Raw genomic sequence first — 24569 nt, forward strand, 5'->3', positions numbered from 1 at the left:
ACACAGTGATTTTTCATAAGCTGTAAATTAACTAAATTCATTATATGCTTCTGAGAGCCTTTTCCTCTTCACTGTCTATTTCCTTCCTTATAAACTTTACAGACTTTGCAGACACCCTTGCATCTGTAATTTCTCTTGCAAGGTGCCCTTGATGCTTAAGTTCAAGGGTGTGGACACCCATCCAACAAGGTCCAGGTGTTATTTGTGTTATCCTTGCTCTTTCTGCCCTTATCATGTGTCCTGATTTCTTAAGGACTTATTTCAAGGCAGTTGACAAGAATAGCTCCTCTGCCTAGACGCACAGCAAATTTATGTCCCTCTTCTATACAGTTGTGACCCCAACCCTTAAGCCCCTCATTTGCACCCTGAGGAATAAGGATGTGACATGTGCTGTTGGAAGACTATTTTGCAGAAGCCCAGATTTGTGAGAAATGTAACAGTGCACACGGAGTGATCCAATATTAAGATGAATCCACCTCAGCAAAACCACCTAAGACCTCTTGTGGGATCTCTGACTCAAAATGTCCTCGTGAGGAATGTATGTACCTTTCAGGCCTGCATAAATGTGACTTTCATGGCCCACAAGATTGCATGTTATTTTTTTCCCCTTCCCTCCACCAAGGTACATTTTTCACCACCAATTCCCCAGTATCCCTCCCCCTCCTCACCCCAACCTTCCCTCTGCCTCTATGGTAGACAGTTTCCCCCATACACTCTCTCTCCTTTGGGGCATTATGGTTTGCAATACAGATACTGAGAGGTCATCATGTTCAGTCGTTTGTCTACTTTCAGCACACAGCTCCCATCTGGAGCAAACCCTTCAACCATCATTGACTTAGTGATGCCTTCTCTATTCCTGCTGATTGCATGTTCTTGGTTTCAGAGCCGTCAATCTGTTTTAGTCTCTTTCCCAGATTCTTTTTAAATTTTTTTTTATAAGTTGCTTCACAATATTTGATTACATTTTGTAGGGAGCCACTTTACAAGCCCAGCTCTTATCTCCTAGTCAGACAGCCTGGCTCTCTGATTCTAACAGAGGCTTGTAGCAAGGTTGCCCCTATGGTCACCTTTGTTTCTCAATAGCCTATGCCTGTAACAAAAGGACATGTCAATCTGCATCTGTATGTGGGTCCAGACACCATTTCCCCCCAGCAGAAAAGGTATAAGTAGTAGCTGCTAGTAGAATAAACTCTCTTTCTCCTTGCTGCTTTCTGAGTCTGCATCTGTTCATTGGGCTGCATCCCCTTCTCAGTCCCACAAAGGGTCCTCCCTGCTGGTCAGGACACGGGACTCCACAACATTTAATATTCAAACACCAATCCCACGACCATTGCACCTTCCCACCACCATATTCGGGATGTTTCCATCCCAAGCCCCAATCCCAGTCCCAAAACACAATGGAAAGAATATATTTTGTATTGTTTGTTATGAAGAATTGCTGAACATGCTTACAAAAAAGTGTTCATATAGAAAACAGTGTGAAGATTGTTCTATTTTGGCAGGAGCCATTAAGACATTCTATAGGATATCACTATCATTGTTAATGTTTGGGTGATATGAGCTTTAGTATATATGTCTGAAAATATGTATATATACATATATATATTCCCATTTATGATTTGTTGCCTATTGTCTGAACCCCATTAAATATGGTGTGGTAATTATGGAAAATGGATAGCGAGTGCTTTGTGATGTGTTGTGCAACCGCTTTCATGGCTATGCGGTCTAGAAATATGTTCACTCATATGTGAAGCTCAGCCCAAGCATAAGGGAAGCAGCCTGGAGCGAGGCAGCGGTTGGGCTGTAGGGGTGGGCTGCTGGGGCTGGGTCCGTCGGGGCGAGGAGGGCTCTAGACGCCCGCCTCCGTCTGGGGTGCCCCGAGTGAAAACAGCCTGGCACGGAGTCTGGTGGCATGGTTAGGGTGGCCTCATTTTTTGCTCCCTTCTGAGCAAAGCAGCCTTGAGTCCTGGATGGAGGCTGATGAAGGCATTATCGGATGAGAGCAGGAGGTGGTTTATGGGTGTGACCGCTGGGCCTCGGGAGAAGGGGGAAACGGGCAGAGATCTCTGCTCCCGGGTCCCATTGAGCTGAGTGTCCAAGGTTACAAAGTTCTGCAAAATCAAATTAGTAAATAAAAAATAGTTGTATATAAGGAAGTGGAAGAGAGAAATAAGAAAAGAGATTCCATTAAAAATAGTTCAAATAATCAAACAAACTATAAATCAGTTTAATAGAGGCAAAAAAGTATTGATAATTGCAGGCCACAATTGAAAGATATATTAGCTGACACCATGGAAATGGAAAAATATTTCAAGTGCATGGATTGGAAGTCTTTATAAAGTCAAAATGACCACCCTATGCCAAAAGTATAGATTCATTGTAACTCTCATCAAACTTCTAATGGCATTTTTTATGGACTTAAATAATAAGAGAGCATATCATGCAAGTGAGAATGATATATATTAAAAAGAACGCGAACAACCTGAGTTGGCAAGGATGTGGTAAAAATGAAACTCTCATACACTGTTGGCAGGAATGTTGTCTATTTTAGCCCTTTTGGAAAACAATATGGAGACTCTTCAACAAAAGTCTAAATAGAACTCCCAATGGTTCTGACTATACTTCTTGATATCTACCTCTAAGAACAAAACATTCATTCAAGAAGACATATGACATGCATAACTATGTTTGTTGCTGTCACTGTTTCATTAGCCGGGTTATGGAAGCACCCGAAGCATCCAATAATGGATGTGTGGATAATGAAGCTGTGGTAGATAATACTAATCAGCCACAAGGAAGGATGAAATCATGCAATTTGCTTCAACTTGGATGGAAATGGAGAATCTCCTGTTGAGTGAACTAAGTCAGAAAGATAAGAACAAATACATGTTATTTCAATATATGGTCTATAGAATGCCAGGTCAAGGGAATAGAAGGTAGAAAAGATGGGCAAACCGTTGGCCCTAGATTACAAAAGCAAACACACTAGGGAAGGAGAGATAAGGGGGAGGTGGTGCAAGATGAAATGGTCTGGAGGAAATATAGGGACAAAAGTGGAGTGTTGAACATTCCTGGAGTGTAGAATACTGCATGTATATATCTGAGCCACTACAACCAACACTACAGTTAAACTTAAGAATGTGCCTGTCAAGGAGATAGGGTGAGGGTTGGGAGGGAAACTGCGGTCATTGGTGGAGGAATGTGGACACTGATATTGGGACTGGTATTGGAACCCTGTATGCCTGAAACCCTCTTGTCAGCAACTTTTAAAGTCATAGTTTCTAAATAAAAACAACACAAGCATAAAATACACTGGAAAAGAGAAACAAAATAAGACAAGGAAAACAAGTCAATAAACCTGATGATCAATGTTACTGAGCTTCTTCAAATAAATTTGATGCATTTATTAATAAACTGTAGTTGAAGCACTGAAGTGGTAAAAATTCATAGAAATTTAAAAATGTTCATGCTCATTAAAACCTTCTATTTTTTTATACCAGCAATCAGCAATCAAACCCAGGACCTCACACATGAAAGTAAATTGCTCTACTGATGAGCCACATCTTCACTTCTATGCTTACTAATGAACATACCTAATTACAATAAAAATTTGTGTCATTTATCTGATAATATACATAATTGGGCTGGATTGATAGCACAGCGAGTAGAGCATTTGCCTTGCACGTGACTTACCTGGGTTGATTCCTCCGCCCCTCTCAGAGAGCCTGGCAAGCTACCGAGAATATCTCACCCGAAAGGCAGAGCCTGGTAAGCTCCACAAGGCATATTCGATATGCCAAAAACAGTAACAACAAGTCTCACAATGGAGACGTTACTGGTGCCTGCTCGAGCAAATCAATGAAGAATGGGATGACAGTGATACAGTGACACAGTGATATTGATATTTCTTTACTTTTTTGAAAGTGGTATTGAGCTCTACCCAGTTCTTTGGATTTACTCCTGGCTACTGCTCAGGTATAACTCCTTGCAGTGCTCAGGGGACAATATGCATGGCTGGAGATCTACTAGGGCAGATCCTGTGCAAGCAAGCACCTTAATGCCTGTACTAGCTCTCTGGCCCTGATTCCTTATTGCCCAGGCAATTTCTAATAGCATAGACATTGCTTCCCTACAACTATCTTTTTTTCTTTCATCCCCTACAATGAATATACTAACATATACACTGGACAGTGAAATGAGGCGAGGGAATTTGTCTCTGATATCATTGTTTAGAGACAAAAAGTTCCCTTGAGAAACTGCATTCTTTTAAGCTTCACCCCTGGGAAAAACCTGCCGGACACTCTCGAATTCCACGCTAATGAGCAACTTGGAGATACAGGTCCCCAAGTATTTTTCTCTAATGGACTTTTATCCTGGGATTATTGGCTAAGAAATATTTTCTTTCAGGCAGTTTGTAAGCATTGGTCAGAGATATTCACTTCAGGGAGACATTCTAACTTGTGAAAGTCATTCCAGCAGCCTTCTTTTCTGCATGGTTGTGAAAATAAAAGAACTAAGTGGTTGACCTAGAGGAGTAAGTAAGCTTCCCATTCGCATCTCTCTCTCTCTCTCTCTCTCTCTCTGGTTTTGACTTCACTTGCATCACCAACTCAACTACTTGAACCATTTACTTAGTCTCATCTATAGATTCTTTATGAGGAGTTATTCGAGGTCTGACCTGGATGCAGCTTTACCAAATATAGCCATTGCTCATCTCACAAGAATAATCAGACAAGTGTCTGGGGGAAAAGCAGTTGAGTTTCCGTCAAATTAAAACATCTTTTATCTAACCCATGTCTCCCATTTTTAACTAGCTCAATATAGCTTTTGTTTATATTTCAGAGTTTGGAATGATAAATTTTTCAGTTATGTTTTGGGCTTGAATATATATATATATGTATATATATATAAACACATACACAAACACTAATTTTTTTAGAGCATGATATACTTTAATTATTTTTCCAAGCACAAACACTAATTTTTGATTCTTCAATTTCTCAGATCTTCACTTCCTTTTGATCCACATACACCCAAGTATCAACCCATACATCTTAGTCTTGAACTGTGAAAGGGCAAATGCCTCCACTTTCATCTCCAATTCCTTGGTGGGAAAAAGTATAGATAGTCTAAAACTTTGTCAGGTCAGAAAGATAGCCAGATTTCAGTAAGTGTAGAAGTGCAGAAGGTCTTCTTGGAAGAGTTCCTTATAAATGCTTAAAAGATTTCATAATGCTGTAATAGAAAAATATGAGAATAATTAAATTTTATTTTATTAGTGATTCTGATTCAAATAGTTCAGTCTTAAGCACCTCTCTTAATGGTATGTTCTTTATGAAAATATGAAAATTTGTTTCTATGATCTTTGCTAAATCTAAAATTATATTAAATTTAGTGATCTTTAAATTTGACGGCAAATTAGAGAATTAGTAATTCCTAATTTTATCTAGTTTGAGAAATGGGAATTTATATTTTGAAAGATATTACTTCTAAACAAATTCAATTTCTACCCACTTCATTTAAACACTGTGATTTATAAAGTTATTCATGATAACTTTGCAGGATTCAATATTCCAACCTCAATCCTTCCACCGCTGTTTCCATTTTCCCAAACACCCCGCAAGCCTGCCCCTGTATCAGGTCAACAATAATTTATTTTATACTGCTTTAGACAAATTCAACTTTAAGATGGATTCTAATTTTATAGTGTGTAAAAATTATGTTTTTTTTGTAGAAATAATGAGACTAATGTGCTATCATTTTACCTAATCTTTTTGATTTTATTATATTCTATCTCTCCCCCTCTCTCTCTTTGTTGCTTGCTCTCTCTTTTGTTTTAGGGTCATCCTTGGGGTGCTCAGGGCCTACTCATAGCTCTGAGTTCAGGTCTTGTTTCTCGAGGGGCTTGGGGGACCAGATGTGATTCTGGGATGGATTTGGGTCAGCTGTGTGCAAGGCAAGTGCCCTACACACTGTACTCTCTCCAGCCTCATCAACTTAGTGGGTTTTTTTTTAGCAATTGAAATCTAAATTTTAATGATAAAAGCGAAGGCACGTAGATTTGGAAAAATTAGTATTTGCTGTTAAGTATCATTTGGAATGTATATTATATGGGAATTTCCATAGTATGATTTTTAGTGTCTGAGTATAATTTATTACTAGTTACACAAATATATTTATTTTAAAATTAAAAAAAATAAAAAATTATTAAAGCACCATAATTTAAAAAATAATTGCATTTGGACACACCGCATTCTAGCACAGATCCCACTAAAGTGTCCCAGGGGTTGGTCCCAATCTTCACACTGACCCATTGGCATACATAGTGTAAAATTTGGGGTTTGGATCTCCTGTTTTCAGTGTTGTTGGTTTTGTGGTTTGGAGATACAGCTATCTAAATTTAAACATTTAGCTTTATAATGAAAAAATTTAGGGAATCCTTACATGTTTTTGGAGGGAATGTAATTCTGGAAAATAGTATGACTTAAAAATTAATTTATACATATATGAGAAATAAATCAGTATTTCAAAAATCTATAGACCAAGTTCACTGCATAGACCAAGTTCATTGAAATTATGCACAATAGATAAGAAATGAGAACATCTGGGAAAGGGGTGTGAGGGGCTAAAGAAGAGAAATGGGAATTATCTAAATGTCCTCCAAGGGATTAATTAAGATAGTCTATTTTATATACATATATCAATCATTTTAGTAATAAGTAGGAATTCCAACATTAGTACAACCTGTACAAATCAGAGAAATATCATTATGCTACATGAGGTGAAGCAGCCAGAGAAAGACAAATACTATATGGTATCAGATATATGAGGAGCCTAAAAGAAGACAAAGCCAATACCTTAAGAACAGGGAATAGAATAGGATGGTGCTGTCCAATGTCTGGAGGGAAAGGAAGGGAGGATAATATCAGTAAAGGTGCAGCTGCTTACTAGAAAAAGAATTAAGTTCTGAGGAGTCAATGTTGGGCAGGCTGGCCATAGTTAATAAAATGGTGCTATGCACTTGGAATGTACTTAAATCAAAATCTTAAGCATATGCAACATATATCCAGACACAAAAGTGAAGGATATTAAACATATGAGAGGCTAGATGTTAATTATCTTGTTTGTAATTATTCTTCAATATAAGTGACCATCGAGTTATCCTGGTGGACATTTGCAATATAATAATTATAGTTGTGAATTATTCCTTAACACTTTAATTAAACAAAATTTACGACAGTAAATAAAAATCCAGAATTATATTTACCTAATTTACCTTTTAGAATTATAAACACAACTGTACGAAATGACAATTCTTGCTTTCACAATTTGTAAAAGTAAATAATCGAGTAAAATATGCCTGTAAGAGTGATAGTACAGCTTCTGGGGTATTTGACTTGTAGGCAGCCGACTGAGGTTTGATCCCTGGCACCCAGCATCCCAGAGAGTCCCCTGAGCTCTGCTAGGATTCCTTAGTACAGAACCAGGAGCAACCCCTGAGCACCATTGGGTGTGATGCAAAAAGAAAAAAAAAAGAAAAAAAAGAGGCACAGATTAGGATATTAAAATGGTAAGAGAATAAAATTAGAAATTGAGCTCCTATTTGACCCAGCAATAGCACTTCTGGGAAAATATCCTGGAGATACTAAAAAGTATAGTAAAAGTGACATCTGCACTTACATGTTTATTGCAGCACTGCTCACAATAGCCAGAATCTGGAAAAAAGCCAAGTGCCCGAGAACAGATGACTGATTAACTCCACAGCTTGGAAGCTGGCCTCACATGCTAGGTGAAGAAGCAGCTCTGCTAGAGAAGGGATCACCAAGCAAAGGGTGCTAGGCGGACCCACTAGGGATGGGAGATATGGGCTGAAAATAGACTATAGACCGAACATGATGCCCACTTAATACCTATGTAGCAAACCACAACACCCTAAAAGAGAGAGAGAGCAAAAGGGAATGCCCTGCCACAGAGGCAGGGTGGGGTGAAGGGGACAGGGTGGGGGTGGTGGGAGGGATGCTGGGACCATTGGTGGTGTTAAATGGGCACTGGTGCAGGGATGGGTACTCGATCATTGTATGACTGAAACGTAAGCATGAAAACTTGTATGTCTATAGACTTTATCTCACGGTGATTCACTAATAATAATAATAAAAAGAATATTTTATACTTACCAAATTTTATTACCCAGAACAATGCAGACAGGTGGCAGAATGCCAGTGCTTCATCTATGCATGTGCATGGGTGAGTTTTTACATTTTTTCTCCCCATTTTTTGCACTGGAGATTGAACCCAGGGACCCACAAGCTTTCAAGGACATACTTTATTGATAAGGCACATATGTGGATCTTTGAAGCTATTTTTTAAAAAATATTATTTATTTATTTATTTCTTTATTTATTTGCTGGGGCGATAGCACAGCGGTTGGGCTTTTGCCTTTCACACGGCCAACCCGTGTTCAATTGCTCCGTCCCTCTCGTAGAGGGCGGCAAGCTACCGATATTATGGAGACTTCGTGGCAGAGCCTGGCAAGCTACCCATGCGTATTGGATATGCCAAAAACAGTAACAATAAATGAGAGAGGTTACTAGTGCCCGCTTGAACAAATCAATGAGCAAAGGGATGACAGTGACAGTGACGGTTTATTTTTTATTGAATCACCACGAGAACAGTTACAAAGCTTTTAGGTTTAAGTCTCAGTCATACAATGACCAAACACCTATCCCTTCATCAGTGCACATGTTCCACCACCAAGAACCCCAGTATGCCCCCCTCATCCTAGCCCCCACCCTGCCTGTTTGGCAGATGATTTTCACTTTACTCTCTTTTTACTTTGATTAAGTTCAATTTTCGACAGAAAACTCACTATTTTTACTTGGAATTTTCCCCCAACAATCAGAGGTGCCAAAAAGGCATCATTAGATCATACGTTTTCTATGGCTGATAACGAAGAGGATATAATGTTGCATAGTCAAGAGAGCGGCCGCTTGGTTTTGTAATTCTGGTATTTTAGTAATTAAGTCCAGAGTTACTTCTGCCGGCAATCGCTGTGTTCCAAGATTGGTCTGTGTGCCTCTGGGATCTCGGCTGTTCAGGAGCAGAGGAGTTGTTTATGGGAGGCTGCTCGGGGTCCAGTTTGGGTGGGAAGCAGGGCCAGTTCTGCCCCCACCATCACAAGATTTCCTGTGCTCCCCATCACTGCAAGCTCCTACCTTTCTGTTTAATTGGCTCTGAAAGGTGGCGGTCGCCATGCTGCCACAAAGGGGAAAAGCCTGAGGGACAGACAAAAATCCTTCCCCTACCGGGGAGGTATGGAGCCATAGTTCAGGAGCATTTCTGCCAGCAGCCACCAGATTCTGAGATTGGTCTCTGTGCCTCTGGGATCATGGACGATCAGAGGCAAAGGAGCTGTTCCTGAACGTTTTTTTTTTTTGTATATCAGGAAAGGTTGGAGAAATAGTCCTGGTCCCCACATACCGGATCCATGTTAGTAGATGCTCAGTGTCGCCGGGATTCCATCTTCAGCAGGCGGGGAGACTGCACCTTCTCCATCTGGGCCACCCCAGTGTTATCAGCCCATCTGGGGTCTGGAGCATTCTTCCATGCGTGGTGCCCACCGGCAGGATTCTTCACTCTGAACATATTGTTTTTAATTTGACTATTTAGGGGTTTGGTTCACACCTGGTGGTGCTGAGGGCTTGCTCCTGGCTCTGTGTTCAGAGATCACTCTTGGGGGACCCTCTGGGCTGTGGTGCCAAGAAACAACTGGGTCGGATGCATGCACATAAGTACCTAAATCCCTGTACATCTCTCTGGCCAAAACATTATTCATATTATTTAATTTTTTTATTTTATATATTAGTTCACAACATTTGATTGGCTTTAAATTCATCCACCAATCTAACACCATTACACATTCGCACCACCATATTTCAGATATTTCCATTACGAATCCTAACCTCTACCGCTAAGCAGAAGTAAAATAATATGTTTTGTATCATTTCTTATGAAAACCCACTGAAAACACTCCAAAAAGTTTCCTTAGAGGGAAGAGTGTGAAGATTGTTGTATTTCACCCAGGGGCCATTAAGCACTTCTATAAGAGGCCACTAACATGTTGTTAAAGGTTGAGCCTTGTGGGCATATATATGTATATATATTTTATATATACATATATCTGTAAGGGCTGGAGCAATAGCACAGCGGGTAAGGAGTTTGCCTTGCATGCAGCTGACAAGGGTTTGATTCCTCCATCCCTCTCGGAAGCCCAGCAAGCTACCGAGGTATTTCGCCCACACAGCCTGTCAAGCTCCTCGTAGTATATTGGATATGCCAAAAAAAGTAACAAGTGTCACAATGGAGACATTCTGGTGCCCACTCGAGCAACTGATGAGCAATGGGATGATAGTGACAGTTCACAGTGACAGTATTATATATCTGTAAAACAAATATGCCTTTAAGATTGGTTGCCTCCAACTTTGTACCCCATCAATGTGCTGCAGCACTCTTGGAGTCCGGGTGGCGTGGGGTATGAAGTGTCCAGGAATAGGTCCACTCATGTGTAAGGCTGGACCTAAGTGTGTGGAGAGCAGCCGAGAGCTGGGAAGCAGTTGAGTTCTGGAGGTTTTCAGCTACCAGGACTTGGTCTCTTGTGGCAGGAATGGGTCTCACTCCTCCCCCTCCCTGGTGTCCTGAGTGAAACAACCTGGCAGGAGGTCCACTGTGTCCATATGGCGAGTGTCATGTTCTGCTCCCTTCAGGGAGAGAAGGACAAGGACTCAGGGTGGTGGTCCATGATGAGATTATCTGGTGCCAGTCAGAGGTGGCTTATGGGCGTCACTGCTGAGTGGCCAGAGATAGGGGATACCCAAACATTATTTTAAATCCTTTAGTTTTTGCCTAAATGTCTTTTTAATAAAAATATTTGTGCATTACTATACATCTGTATCTTCCTTTACTTCCTCTTCTACTAGCAAAATTGCACAAATCAAACCTGAAGCTTTAATGATAATTATCAAAGAATAATTATCATTGATAAGGAATAGGAAATGGATCTAATGTGTATGGAGACAAAAGTAATAATGAAGAGAATACTTTTTTTTTGGACGAAGTTTCTGTGTTCATTTTTTCTTTTTATCCCAACAGACCAATGGAACAAAATAATGAAACAGATGATGGATATTTTATCTTGCTCGGATTTTCAGACCAACCCCAATTGGAGTTTATCCTTTTTGTGGTGGTTTTGGTCTCCTACCTTCTGACGATTATTGGGAACTCAGTCATCATCCTTGTTTCCCGTCTAGATGCCAAACTCCAGACACCCATGTATTTCTTCCTCACCAATCTCTCCTTACTAGACCTGGGCTTCACGACCAGCGCTGTCCCTCAGTTACTGTGGAATTTGAAGGGACCGGCCAAGACCATCACCTGGACTGGCTGTGTCATCCAACTGTACGTGTTCTTGTCCCTGGGTTCCACGGAATGTGTCCTCCTGACTATCATGGCATTTGATCGCTATGTAGCTGTGTGCAAACCTCTCAATTACACCACCATCATGCACCCCTCCTTCTGCAAGGCCCTAGCAGGAATAGCATGGGTAAGTGGAATAGGAAATAGTCTCATGCACGTCACCAGCCTTCTTCGGCTTCCTCGATGTGGGCATCACCATCTGGATCACTTCTTATGTGAAGTACCTGCCATAGTCAAGTTGGCATGTGTTAACACACATGCAAATGAGGTTCAGCTTTTTGTGGCCACACTAGTTATCATTCTTATTCCTATGTCATTGATACTGCTCTCCTATGGCCTCATTGTGCAAGCAGTGGCAAAACTGAAGTCAGCCCAAGCTTGGCGCAAGGCTCTTGGGACCTGTGGCTCTCATCTGATAGTGGTGTCCTTCTTCTTTGGGACCAGCTCGGTCATATACATCAAACCACAGAAGTACTATGGCTATGTCGACGGAAAGTTCCTTACACTCTTCTATGCAGTTGTGACTCCCACCCTCAACCCCCTCATATATACTCTCAGGAATAAGGATGTGAAGGGAGCTCTGTGGAGATTGTTGAGAATAGACGAAAAGTGACTTTCTATGCTGGAAAGTGACTTAAGACATATCATCAGACAATTGCTCTTGCATATAGAATATGCTGTTTATTATTTTTCTGTGTGGATATAGCACAAATGACAGGATTTTGAAAAAAAATACTTATATTCACCTTGGAAGGTCATAAACGTTTGTATGAATGTATGTTGTGTTCATGTACAAAAAAAATTGTGAAATTTAAAAAATTGAATTTTTAAAACCGTTCTCAAGCAAAAATTCATTTATAAGCATATACAGTAAGTATAATTTATTTCTTAAAATCTGTGTGGAATAAAATAATGGGCTAGGAACAAAGAGGAAATGATAAAATTATTATTATATTAAAGCAAAGCAAAATCTTTGATGTGATCAGTTATACTTTGTATTCAGAAACATGGGTTATATATTTCAATATTATGCATATTCTATTTTAATATCAAAAGGAGAAAAATATGTTGCATATAGAAGCAGTGAATTTTTTACTTTCTGGTATTTGTATTGAATAGAGGGCCAAATTTTGTTAAATATTGTCCACTAAACATGTACTGAAGTTTTTCCAATAACTTTCCTATGTTCAAGTTCACTTTGTTGTCACATGATAAACAGAAGTCTTGGCTGATATTGGACCAATTGAATTATTCAAAATAAATTTTTTAACACAAACTTTTATATAAAATTCCTGTTTCCACGAACTTGTTGGCAATTAGTGAGGGCTCATTGTATTGTTTGTAACTGTCCCAACTGTCAATATCCCACAAAATCTGCCTTCAATATCCCATAAAATCTGCCTTCTTCCCTTATCTCACTTCCTCCATTTCTTATCTTAGTCTCATCTTACAAGTGAATATTTGGTGGAAATGTGTCAGAAATTTAAATGTACACTTAAGATGTGTTTGAATTTCTTTAAGATCCTGGGTTCGGGTCATACCCATTGGAGCTCCAGGGCTTTTCCTAGAGGCTCCCTGGCAGTGTAGGGGGCGGGGGAGGGGGAGGCAAACCATATTTGATGCTGAAAATCTAACTGTGGTTGGTCACATGCAAGCAAGTTTTTTTTTTTTTAATTCCTGTGCTATCTCGGCTGGATTGATAGCCTTGCTGGTAGGGAGTTTGCTTTGCACACAGTCGATCCGGATTTGTTTCCTCTGCCCCTCTTGGAGAGCCTGGCGAGCTACAAAGAGTATCTTGCCTTCAGGGCAGAGCCTGGCAAGCTCCCCATGGGCGTATTTGATGTGCCAAAAACAGTAACAACAAATCACATGATGGAGACGTTACTGGTGCTGAGCAAATCGATGAGCAACGAATGACACTGATACAGTGACTTTTCATAAGTTGTAAATTAACTAAATTTGTTATGAGCTTCGAACAGCCTTTTCCTCTTCACTGTCTATTTTCCTCCCTGATGAACTTTACCTCACTAGTCTTGTCCGTACCTGTCAGCAAATCTCTCTGCTGACACAATTAGCCTCCTTCTCTCTCTCTGTACAGTCCTGCCCTTGCGAGGACCTGCTGAAGCATCCAAGGGCTCCTTGCCAAAATGTCTGGCACGAATGACCATTATTCCTCCCTCAGTCAGTGCTTCTCTGAATTCTTCACAAGAGCTGAGTTTAGGACCCATAGCTACACACAATCCTCTCTCTAACCCTGTGACAGTATTCCTAAAATCCTTTTTCTGAACAAGGACACTGCCTTTGGACTTCCTCAATGGCAGTGTCCACCCAGACTTTATCGTGGTGACCTTCTCTGAGCAGCCTCACTGGGAAAACATCCTCTTTTTTGTGTTAGAGCTGGTGTCCTACCTCACAACTCTGCTGGGAAACACGCTCATCATTCTGGTCTCTCCCGTAGACCCCAAACTCCACCCTGCCATGTACTCTTCCTCACTCAGCTCTCCCTGGTTGGCATTTGCTTTACCACCAGCTTTGGCCCCTGGCTGCTGTGTAACCCGAGAGGTGGCAAGGCCATCACTGTCCCTGGCTGTGCTGCTCGGCTCCTCCCAGTTCTGTGGTTGGGCTCCATTGAATGTGTCCTCCAAGCTGTGATGACCTAAGATCACTATGAGGCTCTGCAGACCTTTCTTGGATGTGCAGTGCAGGAAACACGCTCATCCAGGGTACCACTGGCCTCCTGATACCTCGCTTCAGACACCGGTGCATCTATACTTTCTTCTGAAAGGTGCCCTTGATGCTTAAGCTCGCAGGTGTGGACACTCACTGCAACACGGTCCAGGTGTTCTTCATTGCATTAGTCTTGTTCTTTCTGCCTTTACCATGGATCTTGATTTCTTAAGGGTTCATTGTCAATGCAGTTGACAAGAATAGCTCCTATGCCTAGACACACAGCAAATTGATCTCCCTCTTCTATATGGTTGTGACCCCAACCCTCAAGCCCTCAAGGGAAGAAAAGATAAGGGGGTGGTCGTGCAAGATGAGGAGGTCTGGAGGAAATATAGGGACAAAAGAAGGACTGTTGAATATTTCTGGAGTGTAGAACACTACATGTATATATCTGAGCCACTACAACCAACACTACAGTTAAACTTAAGAATGTGCTTGTGAAGGAGATAGGGTGGGAAGGAAGGGAAACTGCAGTCATTGATGGAGGAATGTGGACACTGATATTGGGACTGGTGTTGGAACACTCTATGCCTGAAACCCTCTTGTCAGCAACTTTTAACGTCACAGTGCCTAGATAAAAACAACATAAGCATAAAACACACTGGAAAAGAGAAACAAAAAAAGACAAGGAAAACAAGTCAATTAACTTGATGATCCATGAAACTGAGTTTCTTTAAATAAAATTTGATGAGTTCATTATTAAATCATAGTGGAGGCACTGTAGTGGTAAAAATTTATAGAAATTTAAAAATATTCATGCTTATTGAAACCTTCTTTTTTTCCGCCAAAAACGAAACCCAGGACATCACAAATGAAAGTAAAGTGCTCTACTGATGAACCACATCTTCACTTTATGATTACTAAGGAACATACCTAATTACAAAAAATTGTCTCATTTATCTGATTATATAGATAATTAAATCCTTTACTTGTTTGAAAGTGGTATTGAGCTCTACCCAGTTCTTTGGATTTACTCCTGGCTACTGCTCAGGTATAACTCCTTGCAGTGCTCAGGGGACCATGTGCATGGCTGGAGATCTACTAGGGCAGATCCTGTGCAAGGCAGGCACCTTAATGCCTTTACTATCTCTCTGGCCCTGATTCCTTATTGCCCAGGAAATTTCTAATAGCAAAGTCATTGTTTCCCCACACTATCTTTTATCCGTTCATCCACTACAAAGAATATACTAACATATACTCTGGACAGTGAAATGAGGTGAGGGAATTTATCTCTGATATCATCATTTAGAGACAGAAAAAGTTCACTTGAGAACTGCATTCTTTTAAGCTTCACCCCTGGGAAAAACTTGCTCGGGACACTCTCAAACTCCACATTAATGAGCAACTTGGAGATACAGGTCCCCGAGTATTTTTCTCTAATGTACTTTTATCCTGGGATTATTGGTTAGGAAATATTTACTTTCAGGCAGTTTGTAAGCATTGGTCAGAGATATTCACTTCAGGGAGACATTCTAATTTGTGAAAGTCATTCCAGCAGCCTTCTTTTCTGCATGGTTGTGAAAATAAAAGAACGAAGTGGTTGACCTCGAGGAGTAAGTAAGCTTCCCGTTCTCACATCTCTCTCATTCTCTCTCTCTCTCTCTCTCTCTCTCTCTCTGGTTTTGACTTCACTTGCATCACCAACTCAACTACTTGAACCATTTACTTAGTCTCACCTATAGTTTCTTTATGAGGAGTTATTCGAGGTCTGACCTGGATGCAGCTTTACCAAATATAGCCATTGCTCATCTCACAAGAATAATCAGACAAGTGTCTGAGGGAAAAGCAGTTGAATTTCCCTCAAAGAAAAAACATCTTTTATCTAACCCATGTCTCCCATTTTCAAATAGCTCAATATAGCTTTTGTTTATATTTCAGAGTTTGGAATGATAAATTTTGCAGTCATGTTTTGGGCTTGAATATATATATATGTATATATATAAACACATACACAAAAACTAATTTTTAGAGCATATATACTCTAATTATTTTTCCAAGCACAAACACTAATTTTTGATTCTTCAATTTCTCAGATCTTCACTTCCTTTGAATCCACATACACACAAGTATCAACCCATCTATCTTAGACTTGAACTGTGGAAGGGCAAATGCCTCCACTTCTCATCTCCAGTTTCTAGGTGGGAGAAGGTATAGATAGTCTTCAACTTAGTCAGGTCAGAAAGCTAGGCAGATATAAGGAAGTGTAGAAGTGCAGGTCTTCTTGGTAGAGTTCCTTATAGCTGCTTAAAAGATTTTAGAATGCTGTTTAAAAATATGACAATAATTAAATTTTTTTTACTAGTGATTTTGATACAAATAATTCTGTCTTGGGACTGGAGTGATAGCACAGCAGGTAGGGTGCTTGCCTTCCCGACTCAGGTTCTATTCCCAGCATCCCATATGGTACCCCGAGCACCGCCAGGAGTGATTCCTGAGTGCAGAGCCAGGACTCAGCCCTGAGCATTGCCAGGTGTGACCCAGAAAGCCAAAAAAAGAAAAAAACTCAAATAGTTCAGACTTAAGCACCTCTCTTAATGTTATGTTCTTTATGAAAATATGAAAATTTGTTTCTATAATTTTTCCTAAAATTGAAATTGAATTAAATTTAGTGATCTTGAAATTTGATGGCAAATTAGAGAATTAGTAATTCCTAAATTTATCTAGTTTGAGAAATGTGAATTCATATTTTGAAAGATACTACTTCTAAAAAATTCCATTATCCCCCACTTTATTTTAACACTGTGATTTATAAATTTGTTCATGGTAATTTTTTGGCAGGATTTAATATTCCAACCTCAATCCTCCCACTATTTTTTCCATTTTCCAAAACACCCCTGTAGCAGGTCAACACTGATTTATTTTATATTCCTTTAGACAAATTCAAGTTTAAGCTGGATTCTAATTTTAAACTGTAAAAATTATGTTGTTTTCCAGAAATCATGAGACTAACGTGCTATCATTTGATCTGACTTTTTTTTGGTTTTATTGTATTCTCTCTCCCTTTCTCTCTTGCTCTCTCTTTTGTTTTAGGGTCATCCTTGGGGTGCTCAGGGCTTAGTCATAGCTCTGAGTTTAGGTCGTGTTCCTGGAGGGATTTGGGGGACCAGATGTGATGCTGGGATGGATTTGGATCAGCTGTGTACAAGGCAATTCCCTACAAACTGTACTCTCTTCAGCCTCATGTACTTATTTTTTTTTAAACAATTGAAATATAAATTTTAATGATAAAAGCTAAGGCACGTAGATTGGGAAAATTAGTATTTGCTGTTAAGTATCATTTGAAATATATGGTATATGGGAATTTCTATAGTATGATTTTTAGTGTCTGAATAGAATTTATTACTAGTTGCACAAATATATTTATTTTAAAATTAACAAAAATAAAAACGCTTTATTAAAGCATCGTAATTTTTAAAGTAATTCCGTTTGGAGATACTGCATTTTAGCATAGATCTCACCAAGGTGTCCCGGGGGTTGTTCCCAATCCTCACACTGACTCCTTGGCAGACACAGTGTAAATTTGGGGTTTGGATCTCCTGTTTTCAGTGTTGTTGGTTTTGTGGTTTGGATATACAGCTATATAAATTTGAACATTTGGCTTTAAAGTGAAAAAAATTAAGGAATCCTTATATATTTTTGGAGGGAATGTAAAATGGTAGAGCCATTGTGGAAAATAGCATGACTTAAAAATTAATTTATACATATATGAGTATTAAATCAGTATTTCAAAAATCTATCTGCATAGACCAAATTCACTGAAATTATGCACAATAGATAAGAAATGAGAACATCTGAGAAAGGGGTTTGAGGGGGCAAAAGAAGAGAAATGAGAATTATCTAAATGTCCTCTAAGGGATTAATGAAGATAATCTGTTTTATACACATATATCAATCATTTTAGTAATAAGTAGGAATTCCAACATTAGCTACAAACTGTGAAAATCAGAGGAACATCATTATGCTACATGAGTTGAAGCAGTCAGAGAAAGACAAATACTATATGGTATCAGATATATGAGGAGCCTAAAATAAGACAAAGCCAATACCCTAAGAACAGGAAATAGAATAGGATGGTGCTGTCCAATGTCTGGAGGGAAAGGAAAGGAGGATAATATCAGTAAAGGGCACAGCTGCTTACTAGAAAAAGAATAAGTTCTGAGCAGTCAATGTTCAGCAGTCTGGCCATAGTTAATAAAATGGTATTGTGCACTTGGAATGTACTTAAATCAAAATCTTAAGCATATGCAACATATATCCAGACACAAAAGTGAACGATATTGAACATATGAGAGGCTAGATGTTAATTATCTTATTTGTGATCATTCTTCCATATGAGTGACCATTGAGTCATCCTGGTGGACACTTGCAATATAATAATTATATTTGTGAATTTATCCTTAACAGATTAATTAAATAAAATTTAGGACAGTAAATAAAAATCTAGAATTATTTTTAGTGAATTTACCTTTTAGAATTACAAACACAACTGAATGAAATGACAATTCTAGCTTTCACAATTCTGAAAAATAAATAATCTAATAAGATATGCCCATAAGAGTGATAGTACTGCTTCTAGGGGATTTGCCTTGTAGGCAGCTGACCGGGGTTTGATTCCTGGCATCCCAGATGGTCCCCTGAACTCTGCTAGATTCATTAGTGCAGAACCAGGAGCAACCCCTGAGCACCACTGTGTGTGATGCAAAAAGAAAAAAAAGTAAATATGGGGCACTGATTAAGATATTAAAATGGTAAGAGAATAAAATTAGATAATGAGCTCCTATTTGACCCAGCAATACCACTTCTGGGAAAATATCCTGGAGGTGCAAAAATGTATAGTGAAAGTGATATCTGCACCTATATGTTCATTGCAGCACTGTTCACAAGAGCCAGGATCAGGAAAAAACCGAGTGTCCGAGAACAGGTGACTGGTAAACTTCACAGCTTGGATGCTGGCCTCACATGCTAGGTGAAGAAGCAGCTCTGCTAGAGAAGGGATCACCAAGCAAAGGCGGACCCACTAGGGATGGGAGATATGGGCTGAAAATAGACTATAGACTGAGCATGATGCCCACTTAATACCTCTGTAGCAAGCCACAACACCCCAAAAGAGACAGAGAGCAAAAGAGAATGCCCTGCCACAGAGGTGGGGTGTGATGAAGGGGACAGGGTGGGGGTGGTGGGAGGGATGCTGGGACCATTGGTGGTGTTAAATGGGCACTGGTGGAGGGATGGGTACTCGATCATTGTATGACTGAAAACTAAGCATGAAAACTTGTAAGTCTGTAAACTTTATCTCACAGTGATTCACTAATAATAATAATAAAAAGAATATTTTATACTTACCAAATTTTATTACCCAGAACAATGCAGACAGGTGGGAGAATGCCAGTGCTTCATCTACGCATGTGCATAGGTGAGTTTTTACATTTTTTTCTCCCCAATTTCTGCACTGGAGATTGAACCCAGGACCACACAAGCTTTCAAGCACATACTTTATTGCTAAGGCACATATGTGGATCTTTGAACCTATTTTAAAACATTTTATTTATTTATTTGTTATTTTTTATTGAATCACCATGAGAACAGTTACAAAGCTTTTAGGTTTAAGTCTCAGTCATACGATGATCAAACACCCATCCCTTCACCAGTGCACATGTTCCACCACCAAGAACCCCAGTATGCCCCCCCATCCTACTCCCCACCCTGCCTGTTTGGCAGATGATTTTCACTTTACTCTCTCTTTACTTTGATTACGTTCAATATTCAACAGAAAATCCACTATTATTATTTGGAATTTTCCCCCAACAATCAGACCTACCGAAAAGGCATCATTAGATCATATGTTTTCCATGGCTGATAACGAAGAGGATATGATGTTGCATGGCCATGAGAATGGCCATACGGTTTTTTTTTTTTTAATTTATTTATTTTTAATTAGAGAATCATCGTGAGGGTACAGTTACAGATTTATACACTTTTGTGCTTATACTTCCCTCATACAAAGTTTGGAACCCATCCCTTCACCAGTGCCCATTCTCCACCACCCGTAAACCCAGTGTCCCTCCCACCCTCCCCAATCCCATCTCCCCCCCACCCCACCCTGCCACTGTGGCAAGGCATTCCCTTCTGTTTTCTCTCTCTAATTAGCTGTTGTGGTTTGCAATAAAGGTGTTGAGTGGCCGCTGTGCTCAGTCTCTAGCCCTCATTCAGCCCGCAACTCCCTTCCCCCACATGGCCTTCGACTACAATGTAGTTGGTGATCGCTTCTCTGAGTTGACCTTTCCCCGGAACGTGAGGCCAGCCTCGAAGCCATGGAGTCAAGCTCCTGGTACTTATTTCTACAGTTCTTGGGTGTTAGTCTCCCACTCTGTTATTCTATATACCATAGATAAGTGCAATCTTTCTATGTCTGTCTCTCTCTTTCTGACTCATTTCACTCAGCATGAAACTTTTCATGCCCATCCACTTGACTACAAAATTCTTGACCTCCTTTTTTCTAACAGCTGCATAGTATTCCATTGTATAGATGTACCAAAGTTTCCTCAACCAGTCATCCGTTCTGGGGCATTCGGGTTTTTTCCAGATTCTGGCTATTGTAAACAGTGCTGCAATGAACATACATGTGCAGATGTTGTTTTGATTGTACTTTTTTGCCTCTCTGGGATATATTCCCAGCAGTGGTATTGCTGGGTCAAATGGGAATTCAATATCTAATTTTTTGAGAGTCGTCCAAATTGTTTTCCAGAAGGGCTGAACCAGTCGGCATTCCCACCAGCAGTGAAGAAGGGTCCCTTTCTCCCCACATCCTCTCCAACAGCGGTTGCTTTTGTTCTTTTGGATGTGTGCTAGTCTCTGTGGTGTGAGGTGGTATCTCAAAGTTGTTTTGATCTGCATCTCTCTGATGATTAGTGATGCAGAGCACTTTTTCATGTGCCTTTTTGGCCATACGGTTTTTTAATTCTGGTATTTTAGTAATTAAGTCCAGAGTTATTTCTGCCGGCGGTTGCTGTGTTCCGAGACTGGTTTTTGTGTCTCTGGGATCATGGTTGTTCAGGAGCAGAGGAGGCCGCTTGGTGTCCAGTTTGGGTGGGAAGCAGGGCCAGTTCTGTACCCCCCCACCCCCATCACAAGATTTCTTGTGTGCCCCATCACTGCAAGCTCCTACCTCTCAGTCCAGTTGGCTCTGGAAGGTGGCGGTGGCCATGCTGCTGCAAAGGGTAAAAGCTTGAGGGACAGACAAAACCCTTCCCCTACCGGGGAGTCATGCGGCCGTAGCTTATCCAGGAGCATTTCTGCCAGCAGCTGCCCATTCCGAGATTGGTCTGTGTGCTTCTGAGATCATGGCTGTTCAGAGGGAAAGGAGCTGTTCCTGAATGGTTTTCTTTCCTCTATCAGGAAAGGTTTGGAGAAATAGTCCTGGTCCCCACATACCGGATCCATGTTAGTAGAAGCTCAGTGTGGCCGGGATTCCATCTGGAGCAGGCGGGAGACTGCACCTTCTCCATCTGGGGCACCCTAGTGTTATCTGCCCAGTCTGGGGTCTGAGCATTGTCCAGTGTGTGGTGCCCACCGGCCAGGATTCTCCACTCTGAACTTATTGTTTTTAATTTGACTATTTTTGGGGTTTGGTTCACACCTGGTGGAAACAATTGGGTCGGATGCATGCAAGGTAAGTACTTAAATCCCTGTACATCTCTCTGGCCCAAATATTATTCATATTATTTAATTTTTAATTTTATAAAGTAGTTCACGCTATTAGATGAGCAATGGGATGACAGTGACAGTTCACAGTGACAGTATTATATATCTGTAAAACAAATATGCCTCTAAGATTGGGTGCCTCTTGCTTTGTGGTCCATCAGTGTGGTGCAGTGCTCTTGGAGTCCGGGTGGCGTGGGGTATGAAGTGTCCAGGAATACGTTCACCCGTGAGAGAGGCTGGGCCTAAGTGTGTGGAGAGCGGCCGAGAGCTGGGAGCAGTTGAGTTCTGGAGGTTTTCAGCTTCCAGGGCTTGACCCCTTGGGGCAGGAAGGGGTCTCACTCGTCCCCCTCCGGGTGCCCTGAGTGAAACAACCTAGCATGAGGTCCAGTGTGTCCATATGGCGAGTGTTATGTTCTGCTCCCTTCTGGAAGAGGAGGACATGGACTCTGGGTGGTGGCCCATGATGAATTATCTGATGCCAGTCAGAGGTGGCTTATGGGCGTCACTGCTGAGTTGCGGGAGATAGGGGGATACCCAAACATTATTTTAAATCCTTTAGTTTTTGTCTAAGTATATTTTTAATCAAAATATTTGTGCATTACTGTACATCTGTATCTTCCTTTATTTCCTCTTCTATTAGAAAAATTGCATAACTCAAACCTGAAGCTCTAATGATAATTATCAAGGAATAGGAAATAGATCTTATGTGTATTGAGACAAAAATAATAATAAAAAGAATACTTTTTTTTGGATAAAATTTCCTCTATTCATTTTTTCTTTTTTATCCCAACAGACCAATGGAACAAAACAATGAAACAGATGATGGATATTTTATTCTCCTCGGATTCTCAGACCAGCCCCGAGTGGAGTTCATCCTTTTTGTGGTGGTTTTGGTCTCTTACCTTCTGACGATTGTTGGGAACTCAGTCATCATCCTGGTTTCCCGTCTGGATGCCAAACTCCAGACACCCATGTATTTCTTCCTCACCAATCTCTCCTTACTAGACCTGGGCTTCACGACCAGCGCTGTCCCTCAGTTACTGTGGAATTTGAAGGGACCAGCCAAGACCATCACCTGGACTGGCTGCGTCATCCAACTCTACGTGTTCTTGGCCCTGGGTTCCACGGAATGTGTCCTCCTGACTATCATGGCATTTGATCGCTATGTAGCTGTGTGCAAACCTCTCAATTACACCACCATCATGCACCCCTCCTTCTGCAAGGCCCTAGCAGGAATAGCATGGGCGTGTGGAATAGGAAATAGTCTCATCCAAGTATCGATCACGCTCCGACTTCCTCGATGTGGGCGTCACCGTCTGGATCACTTCTTATGTGAAGTGCCTGCCATGGTCAAGTTGTCATGTATTGACACACATGCAAACGAGGTTCAGCTTTTTGTGGCCACACTAGTTCTCATCCTAATTCCTGTGTTATTGATACTATTCTCCTATGGCCTCATTGTGCAAGCAGTGATAAAACTTAGGTCAGTCCAAGCTTTTCGTAAGGCTCTTGGGACCTGTGGCTCTCATCTGATAGTGGTGTCCTTCTTCTTTGGGGCCGGCTCAGTCATATACATCAAACCACAGAAGTACTATGGTTATGTCGACGGAAAGTTCCTTACACTATTTTATGGAATTTTTTCTCCCACCCTCAACCCCCTCATATATACTCTCAGGAATAAGGATGTGAAAGGAGCTATGATGAGATTGTTGAGAATAGAAAAAATGTGACTTTCTTAGCTAGAAATTGACTTAAGACATATCGTCAGACAATTGCTCTTGCATATAGAATATACCCATTTATTATTTTTTGTATGTATGTACAGTATAAATAACATGGTTTTTAAAAAAATCACTTATATTCTCTTTGGAAGGTCATGGAACTTTGTATGAATGTGTATGTTGTGTGTATGAACAAAAGTAAGAAATTAGGAGATTAAAAAAATGAGTTTTTAAAATAATTCTCAAGAAAAAAAATTTTTTACCAGCATATACATTAAGTATAATATATTGCTTAACTCTAGGTGGAATAAAATGATGGGATAGCAACAGAGGGGAAATGGTAAAATTATTATTATATTGAAATAAAGCAAAATAGTATCTTTTTTTTTAAATTTATTTATTTTTAATTAGAGAATCACCGTGAGGGTACAGTTACAGATTTGTACACTTTTGTGCTTATACTTCCCTCATACAAAGTTTGGAACCCATCCCTTCACCAGTGCCCATTCTCCACCACCCGTAAACCCAGTGTCCCTCCCACCCTCCCCAATCCCATCTCCCCCCCACCCCACCCTGCCACTGTGGCAAGGCATTCCCTTCTGTTTTCTCTCTCTAATTAGCTGTTGTGGTTTGCAATAAAGGTGTTGAGTGGCCGCTGTGCTCAGTCTCTAGCCCTCATTCAGCCCGCAACTCCCTTCCCCCACATGGCCTTCGACTACAATGTAGTTGGTGATCGCTTCTCTGAGTTGACCTTTCCCCGGAACGTGAGGCCAGCCTCGAAGCCATGGAGTCAAGCTCCTGGTACTTATTTCTACAGTTCTTGGGTGTTAGTCTCCCACTCTGTTATTCTATATACCATAGATGAGTGCAATCTTTCTATGTCTGTCTCTCTCTTTCTGACTCATTTCACTCAGCATGAAACTTTTCATGCCCATCCACTTGACTACAAAA

At 40.5% G+C, this 24569-nt stretch overlaps 2 protein-coding genes across 2 annotated transcripts; both read left to right on the forward strand.

The window, feature by feature from the left end:
• Window positions 1-11149: 11149 nt before the first annotated feature.
• Window positions 11150-12082, forward strand: LOC129402289 (olfactory receptor 2G3-like). Its single transcript, XM_055128245.1, has one exon. The coding sequence runs from the start codon at window positions 11150-11152 to the stop codon at window positions 12080-12082; it is 933 nt and encodes a 310-aa protein (XP_054984220.1).
• Window positions 12083-22694: 10612 nt separating this feature from the next.
• Window positions 22695-23627, forward strand: LOC129402292 (olfactory receptor 2G3-like). The gene has a single exon (XM_055128256.1). It carries the CDS (start codon window positions 22695-22697, stop codon window positions 23625-23627), a length of 933 nt encoding a protein of 310 aa, XP_054984231.1.
• Window positions 23628-24569: the final 942 nt, after the last annotated feature.

This window comes from Sorex araneus, chromosome 2 (assembly GCF_027595985.1).
Source record: "Sorex araneus isolate mSorAra2 chromosome 2, mSorAra2.pri, whole genome shotgun sequence".
Taxonomy (NCBI): domain Eukaryota; kingdom Metazoa; phylum Chordata; class Mammalia; order Eulipotyphla; family Soricidae; genus Sorex; species Sorex araneus.